The sequence below is a fragment of the Myotis davidii genome, unplaced genomic scaffold (genome assembly GCF_000327345.1).
Source record: "Myotis davidii unplaced genomic scaffold, ASM32734v1 scaffold4603, whole genome shotgun sequence".
In the NCBI taxonomy this organism is placed as follows: Eukaryota; Metazoa; Chordata; class Mammalia; order Chiroptera; family Vespertilionidae; genus Myotis; species Myotis davidii.
In genome coordinates, this window is record NW_006293842.1 from 8,886 (window position 1) to 17,606 (window position 8,721).

At 44.4% G+C, this 8,721-nt stretch overlaps 1 protein-coding gene across 1 annotated transcript in view; it reads left to right on the forward strand.

Moving 5' to 3' along the window:
* LOC107183748 (butyrophilin-like protein 2) overlaps window positions 1-8,220 on the forward strand; it is a gene marked incomplete at its 3' end in the record, with an annotated part of 10,606 nt that extends 2,386 nt beyond the window's left edge. Inside the window, exons 3-6 of the mRNA XM_015566540.1 lie at window positions 1,715-1,811; window positions 6,187-6,334; window positions 7,192-7,539; window positions 7,941-8,220. Coding sequence (XP_015422026.1) covers window positions 1,715-1,811; window positions 6,187-6,334; window positions 7,192-7,539; window positions 7,941-8,220 — 873 coding nt within the window. The remainder of the gene's footprint in view (window positions 1-1,714; window positions 1,812-6,186; window positions 6,335-7,191; window positions 7,540-7,940) is intronic.
* Between the last annotated feature and the right edge of the window lie 501 nt (window positions 8,221-8,721).

The following is an 8,721-nucleotide window of genomic DNA, read 5'->3' on the forward strand; positions in this document are numbered from 1 at the left end:
GGAGGCCCTAGAATGAACGGAAATGGAGGCTTAGGTAGGGAAACACTTGTGTGTCCAGTACAATTTATGGATCAGGAAAATGTTGATATGTGACACTAAAATAAGTCCAAATATTATGCCACCATAGCCAAATAATTGATAAGAGCTCAAGAGAGGAGTTTCAAGATGCTGGCAGAGTAGGTTAATCTTTCTTGTACTTCCTCCCTGAACCAAACTAGAAATAAAACTAAACTGGGCAACATTCACCCTGAATTTCCAAATGAAGACTAAAAAGAAGACTTTTGAACAAGGATGGGCAGAAACCACCTGGAGACTGCCAGGAAAGGCAGAGTCATACCGGGGCTGCCCTGCTCCTACAGGTGGCAGGTCAAGGGTACAGAGGTATATCTCCCTGTGGTGGAGGAGGTTGGAGTTGTGGGGGTCGGGGAGGAGTTGAGGGGAGAGGGTGTATGGTGGGGGAAGGAGAGTGGGATGGTTGAGGGCTTTGAAGAGTAGAGTTGGGGGTTTCCCCCTGAGAAGAATGAGGCCTGAACCCCAGGATCTGATCCCCATCCTGGAGCACCAGAGGTGGGAACAGCCACTCACATAGCATCCAGAGGTGAAATGCTACCATGGGGCCTCCATTGGCCAGGGAAATACAGAGCCTGCCAGTCAACACCACTTTTTATTTTAAAGGACCAGACACAGGATTTTCTTTTGCAGCCACTCACTCTGGGCTTCAGTGGAGGGAGGGCAGGGTGGACCAGAGTCACCTGAGGAGAGTCTGGGGTGAGGATCATTGAGGACAGAAATGGGAGAGCAGCTGCCAAAATACCTATGCTCGGTCTCTCACACCCAATAACACAACAGCCATTTATCCTGAGAGGCACAGGCCCCTCCCAACAGCAGACTGGAAAAAAGCAACTACCCTGCCCTCTGGGGTATAGCTCATTCCACCCTCTGGAATCCTGCTGGCCCCACCCTGAATATTGGCCCTTGCTGAGGAGTCAGCAGCAGCGGCCAGGCCTATGGGTCTGGGCAGTCTCAAGGGACATTAGTGACTGGCTTTGGGGAGGGGCCATTCCCCCTACTTTCCCAGGAATCTGACTGGTGCTTCCCCATCACAGGAGAGCTGATAGAAACTCCTGGCTTCAGGCAGACCCCACTGATGTGCCCATTTAACAGATGATAAAACTGGGACTTTAGTGTATCAGTCAGCATAGTCTATAAAACAGAAACATCTCTAGAGAGTTCAAGCAAACCAAGTTTCAATACACAAATTACGAGTTTACAAAATGATAGGAAGGCCTAGGGCATGGAGATAGAAAGCTACTTTCTCCATTACAACAGAAAAAGGAGAAATTACTGACAAATGGAATTGGGCTTTGTTTTGGCGTGAGTGGGTATACTAGTAGGTATGTAGATCTGATGTACAAAAGATGAAAACATTTCTGTCCAATGGCTTCTTTTGGTCAAAAAAAAGAGGTAGCTGAGAAGACTTAGCAAAGTAAGGGATGGACTTTTACCAAGTTACATGTCTGGTTATCAGTTTCATAGTCTAAAGTAGAGATAAAAGGCCCTTGTAATATTGCTTTGTGAAACTTCCACCCATCATGCCACACATACAGTCCCAGCCCTGATCCAAAGTTCATCAGAGAATGAATTTCAGTCTCATGAAGTTCCTTTCCTTTCAGCACCTCCTTCCCTTCACTTCCTTTCCCTTCCTCTAACCCAGACTGCCTCCAGCTCCCAGCCCTGACCTCCTGAGAGAAACGTCTCCAACCAGACCTACCACAGATCATGAGAGACCCAGCCTCACAGCAGAGGCAAAGGTAAGTCTGGAGCCCCTGCCTATGGAGGGTGTCAGTCTCAAAGTTGGAGTAAGAGGCAGTTTGAAGAAAGGAGCAAGTTAGTGTTCTGTGAAAGGTTCTAATGCAGAGTGGAGGTGTGGATGGAGAGGTATGTTTTTTGTTTGTTTATTTTTTTACTAGAGGCCCGGTGCACAATGGGGAGAGGGCAGTCCCTCAGCCCAGTCTGCACACTCTCGCAATCTGGGGTTGTCCAAACTGCTGGTTTAGGCCCAATACCCTCGGGTCTCACCCTTAGCTGATCACCTGCCTGCCTGATCACCCATAAGCACCTCTGCCTCGGCCCCTGCTGTGGTGGTTTCTCCTGGAAGGACGTCCAGAATGACGTCCAGAAGGTCGTTCCACTGTCCGGTCTAATTAGCATATTACACTTTTATTATTATAGATGGGGTTTATTTTTTGAGAGAGGGAGAGATAGAAACAACGAGAGAGAAGCATTGATCTGCTGCCTCCTGCACACCCCAACCAGGGATCAGGCCTGAAAACTGGCATCTGACCTGACAGAGAATTGAACCAGAAACCTCTTAATGCATGGGTCGATGCTCAACTACAAAGGCATACCAGCTGGGAGTGAGCTATGCTTCTTGATAGGAAAGTGGGATGAAAAAAAGACAAAGGAGGGAAAGGTGAGTAGAAATGTAGAGGTTAGAGTAAAATAATTGTGGTAACTAAGAGGTCCAGTTTACCAGGATTCTGAGCTGGGAAGTCTCTTCCTGGGTGTTTGCATTCTATTACTTAACCTGCAACGCTTAGATCAGTGGTCTTCACAACAGAGTGTACATACACCTGAGGGTGTGAAAAGTATCTTCAAGATCCTCAGATAGGAGTAGTGTCAATGAGATGAATGTTCATACCCTCAAACCCCACATGACCTCGTTCTTAAAATGGGTTGAAAAGGCTTATTTCCCATTACATCTCCCTCAGTTGTCTTTCTTTTACTTTAAAAACAAGGGATTGCCCGACCAGCATGTCTCAGTGGTTGAGCATCAACATATGAACCTGGAGTTCACAGTTCAATTCCTGGTCAGGGAACATGCCGGAGTTATGGCTGGACTCCAGTGTGGGCAGCCAATCAATGATTCTCTCTCATCATTAATGTTTCAATGTCTTTCTCCCTCTCCCTTCCTCTCTGAAATCAATAAAAATATGTTTAAAAAACAAAACAAGGAATATCCTTTCCCTCCTCTCCCATTCCTTTTTTTCTCTCTTTCTGTTCTATCCTTTCCCTTTTCTTCCTGAACAGCCCAGGCCTAAACTGTTCAGGTAGGTAGAGAAAAATCAACATCTGTGTTAGCAGTCAGAGCACACAGGGTGTAGAAGGGAAACTGAGGTGACCCACAGCAGAGGATCAAAGCCTAAGCAGTAAAGGGATACCAACCCATGGAGGCAGCCTGATGTGGGGGAGGTGAAAGTCCATGGGGGGAGGAGTTCTCTGATGAATGTCAGAGCCAGAGCACAGTGAAGAATGGGGTGGGACATGCCAGAGCACAAACAAGGTAAGGAGGCATCTATGTGGAGGGAAAGTTTAGCATAGGGCTGGAGAGGGTTGATGAGGACATTTATGTAGGATAAAGAGTAGAAACAGAGGAGGGTTTATGAAAAAAATAAACATATCAAGTATTAAGAGCCAGGTTTCTCACTTGCAGAGAAGAAAGTTATAAATATTGAAGAGTGGGAGATACTGAAATGAAATCACTAGCTCGTGATTTCAGTGTCACCTGAGGAAGTAGCCATGGTGGACCAAGTGAATCTTCCTAAGGAATTTACCAAGAACATCAGACTGATCCAGCAAAGTATGACTGACAGTTGGCAAAGTACTCTAAATCCCTGCTCTTAGATAGTAAGACCCCTAATTAGGGCTGGGTGCTGCTACTTGAGAGTTGCCCGAGAGAACCCCTAACTGCCACATCATCTTCAGGTCCTTCAGACTTTATAGAGCAAGAAGTCTTGTTGCTGATTTCCTTTTTTAAAAACCGTTTCCTTTGTGTTTCACCATAAATACATCATGTGCGGTGTGGAAGAAGCACAAAGGAACTATTAGAGACATTGAATTGGGCATTTTAATTTTGCAGTGAGTTTCTATAAAGAGATTTAGGTAAGATGTGGCTCTGTGAAGACCTCAGTACTAATAGCCTGGAACTCATTGCTAAGATCCTCCCCATCTTTCTCTATCTGTTTTCTCAGCAGCTTCTTAGGCGTCTGCATGTTTCCACAGTGTCTCCTCCCTACCACTGGGGCAGAGCTGGGTCTGTCCTATTAGGGAGGAACGAGGTAAGTTTTTCTTGCCCAAGTGAGATAGTTGCCATAAAATTTCCCTAATCTGTCATTTCCTACACTTGTCACAGATTTGGAAACAGGCCCCACTTAGATGAAGGTACCATGGACCAGTACAGGCACCAGTAGGACTTCCTGCTTCATCCATAAACATATTTTATACCAGTTTTCCCACAAGGTGGGACCATCAGATGGATTTGCAAGATGAGCAGCAAATGGAAAGAGGACCTTCTGTCAAACTCTGTTTGGTGACAGCAACTACACACTGGGCTTGATCAACTACCTAGATTTAGTCTTCAGCCAACTGCACTGAATACTGCCCTTCAGGGAAAGGACCCCATAGAGCAACAGGAAGAGTACAAAATGCAGGTGCAAAAGGAGCCCATATATGGCCCTACCTGGAGTGGATTGGAGGCCAGGGAGGGGTTCCTTGTAGACCTCAAATCAGCAACACCCAAACTCTGTCTCAATTAAATCAAATGATTTTTTTTATCTATATGCAGTACATATGTGCAAACTAGTTACATAGTGATTATCTTAACATTGCATGCACATTCTACAAAGTAAAACTCCTTATTTTTACTCCAAAGTAATAATTTAATTGGATTTTAAATCCATTCCAATTTTTCAAGACACTTCAACATTACATTTGTGAATGAAAAAAAGAGAAAAAGCTGTAAGGTTATTTAAGTACAATTTAAATGAATGGGATTGAAAAAGATTTAAAAATTCATATCACCTACTTATGCAAGTGAACTAGCTCACCAATGGTGACTAGTAAAATGAAATTGAAGCTCTGCCAGTGTTGCTCAGTGGTTAAGCATTGACCTATGAACCAGGAGGTAAAGGTTCAATTCCCAGTCAGGGCACATGCCTGGGTTGTGGTCTTGATCCCTGGGGAGGGGTGGAAGGTTGGGCATGCAAGAGGCAGTCCATGAATGATTCTGTCTCACCATCAATGTTTCTATCTGTCTCTCATTTCTTCTCTGAAATCAAGTTTTTAAAATCTTTAAAAAAAGAAATTGAAGGGATCATAATTATTTGTATTATGGTCCCAGGTCATTTCAAGTATAAAATCAAATCAAAATGCAATACTTATTCAAGCAACTTCAAAAAAAGGTGTATTCCTTCTAAAGATATGTTTAACATAATTTTTTAAATTTCTATTACATCTTCCTTATATAATTGTATAATATAGAGAAAATGTCATTTTCCCCCATGAAGCCCATATAGCCTAATCCTCTTGCAGTTTACTACAGTGTGCCCAACAAAAACATCATGTTCCTGTGTGCCATGACATTAAAAAGGTTGAGAAGTGCTGCCTAGACCATGGAGAGGTAATATACGCTCCATCTCTGCAGTTGCTTCCATGATCCTGAAGACCCTGCACAATTATATACCACATGCCTCTACCAGCTGAGGATCCATTCCCCCACATATAAAATTAATTCAGCTTGGGCACATCCCAAGTGAGGGGCATGGAAGAGGCAGCTGAATTGATGTTTCTCTCTCATCAATATTTCTAACTCTGTATCCCTCTCCCTTCCTCTCTGTAAAAAAATGAATAAAATATATTTAAAAAAAATAAATAAAGTGTATTTCTCCTCTGCCTAGAGGAGAAACATGGCCTTTGGAATGTCTTCCCCTCCATGCTTTGGGCCAACCCTTCCTAGACACTCTCTGAGCAGCACGATCTCTGAGCCCTGGGCAGAAAACTTCACAGACATGGTCACCAAATTTCAAATTGTAGTGTTAACTGCCCTGCGGAGGAGCAGTTAAGCTGTGAGGTGAGGAAGAGAAGCCAGCGAAGGAGGCCGAGTGGGAGCAGACAGAAATGCATAAGGAACAGAGAGACTGGAAGTGTGAGTGCCCTGAGTGGTCCTGAAAATCAAGGGTTCCCAAAATTTGTAGGAAAAGGACCAAGAATTTACTCTGCCCCTCAACATAGTTCCATAGATGAGACGTGCCTAATACCTGCCTAGGAGTGAGATTTCTTCATTCCCTCGTTTCTCTGCCCCTTTACTTAAGTCTCAAAGTTCTCTTTTTATCTCTCTCCTTTTTACAGTGTGTCCCTCCTTTTCCAATGAGTCATGGGCACAACGCCTTGGGATCACCCTGCCTCAGTCACCTAAGGAGGCAGCCAATCTCTACAATTGATAATGGCAGCCTCATCTCACTCTACCTCTGCCTCCAGATGCTCATAATGGGTGCAGGTAGGAATCTTTATATTAGTCCCTGATTCTCTGTAATGTAAGGGAAAGGAAAAAGAAAGAGAGGGGAGCTGGAAGAAAAAGTTTGACAAAAATACAAATGTTATGAGATTCTGGCAAAATGTTAACTTTATCCACTTACTAAGTGCCAGCCAGTGTGTGTAAATCTGAGTATAATTGTGGGGCAAAGACTGAGAGACAAAAAAGGAGCTCCAGATGGTAATTTAAAAAAGCATACATTCTTACAGCCTCAAGATAATGTGGGGAAAAAAAAAACAATTAGCTTGTATGTCTCCATTTCTCATCCCATGCTCATGGCAAACAGTATGAATGATTCTCAAACAATTTACCACTGAGCTGCTTCAGATTCTTTCTCAACACAGTTATCCAACTATCCATCCAGAACCATCAGAACTCCTGTGTGGTTCCTCCGTCCTACCGACAAGGTCAGAACATGACCTGAAGGAGCTAGCCTGTCTATTCTCATCTCCTGCAGTCACATTCCTCAGGTCCCTCCCCACAGGGTGAGTTAAGTGAGGAGACTCGGGCCCAAATTTTAAATTGGTACTTACTCTCAGGATCTTGCCAACTGTGTACCTGAAAGTGAGTGTGTCCTCAAAATTTGTGCCCTATGTACTTTGCTTGTATCAACTTATCCAGGGCTAGACCTCCAACACCTAAGATCTCCAGCTTTCTCAAGTTCTGTGTGAATGTTTAGGTCAGAAAAGATCCAGCAACTATTTCAGACATTGTTCTCAGAACTTGGTTAGGATGGAAACAACCAATAATGTAGTCAATATCCCCGCATTTGCCTAAATCTGCCCCCCACAACCCTGACTCCATCTCTGTTCTCTTTTCAGGAGCATTCCAAGTCCAGGGGCTCCAAGAACCCGTGGTGGCCACGCTGGGCAGTGAAACTGAGCTGCCCTGCTTCCTCTTGCCTCCTCAAAATGTTAAAAATATGAAAATAAGCTGGACCAGATCCCTACCCTCCCAGGTGGTGCACCTGTATGAGGATGGTAGTGACAAGCCTAAGGAAGCTATGGAGGAGTATTTAGGGAGGACAGAGCTTGTGAAAAATTTAATGGATAAGGGGATAGTGCTCCTGAGAATCCTCAGTGTCCAACCCTCTGACAGTGGGCAGTATCGCTGTGCATTCCAACATGGCTCCTTCTACAGTGGTGCAGTGATTGAGCTGAAAGTGGCAGGTAATGTCCCACATTTATCCCCCTGACAGACCCAGCGGTGAATTTTTTCTGGGATAGATGTTGGACCAGTTTTCCTCGGAAATATAAAAAAAGTCATAGGAGAAAGGGAGATGGCCACTACATCTACTCACCCCATTATTCCATATATCACTGCTGGGGGTTAAATTAAAAAAAAAAAACAGAGACTCATAGTGGGAGTCCAGAAATAGGCAGGGGCCATTTGTGTTGCATTGTGATGGACTCCCCTCTCACCCAGGAGTCTATAGACTTCTTCAGAGCCTCACTTTCCTGTTCTGCACATTGAGGTCTAGTCAGCAGCACAAACTCTTCATAAGCAGGGATGGGATATATGTACAGAAAAATGAGCTTAGGACCTGACTTCTCTCTCTTCCTCTTCCCAGCTCTTGGCTCACATCCTCAGTTCCATGTGGAAGTTATTGAGTCCAGACAAACACAAGTGGTGTGTAAGTCAGAGGGCTGGTTCCCTCAGCCAAAGGTCCAGTGGATGGACTCTGAGGGAGGAAAAATACCAGCTGAGTCTGAGACTCACACCCAGGGTGAAGGTGGCTTGTTCCATGTAACAACATCACTGTTACTCAGAGAAGCTTCTCGGAAGAATCTGACATGTTCTATCTGGAACCCAGTTCTGAATCAGAAAAAGGAAGAAATTGTCCATAGCAGGTCAGTTTTCTCTCTGCCCTCACTGTGCCCCCACAAAGTGGGTTTGATGTTCACACTCCATGGCGATGGTAGCTCTAAGCATATAAGCTTGTTTCTGCTATTTTCATCACACCCACACCATTCTCCTTGCCAGGAGCCAACTTCCCTTCTATTTTTCTATCTTTTCTGACCAAAGTTTCCAGTCCATGAACAGGACCTTCCTCTTCAGTCCATTCAGGCTGGTATAACAAAATACCACAGATTGTATGGCTTGTAAATGACAAAAGTTTATTTCTCACTGTTCTGGAGGCTTGAGGTTCAAGATCAGGGTATCAGCATAGTCAGGTTCTAGTAAAAGCCCTCTTCCAGTTTGTGACAGCTAACCCATCTGTGTGTCTTCACATGGTAGAAACCATAGGGAGCTCAAGGTGTAGGGGCGGAACTTTTTATAAGGACACTAATCTAATTTATGAGCTTAAGACCTTACATTGGGAGATCTGAAGATGGCGGCGATATAGGCAG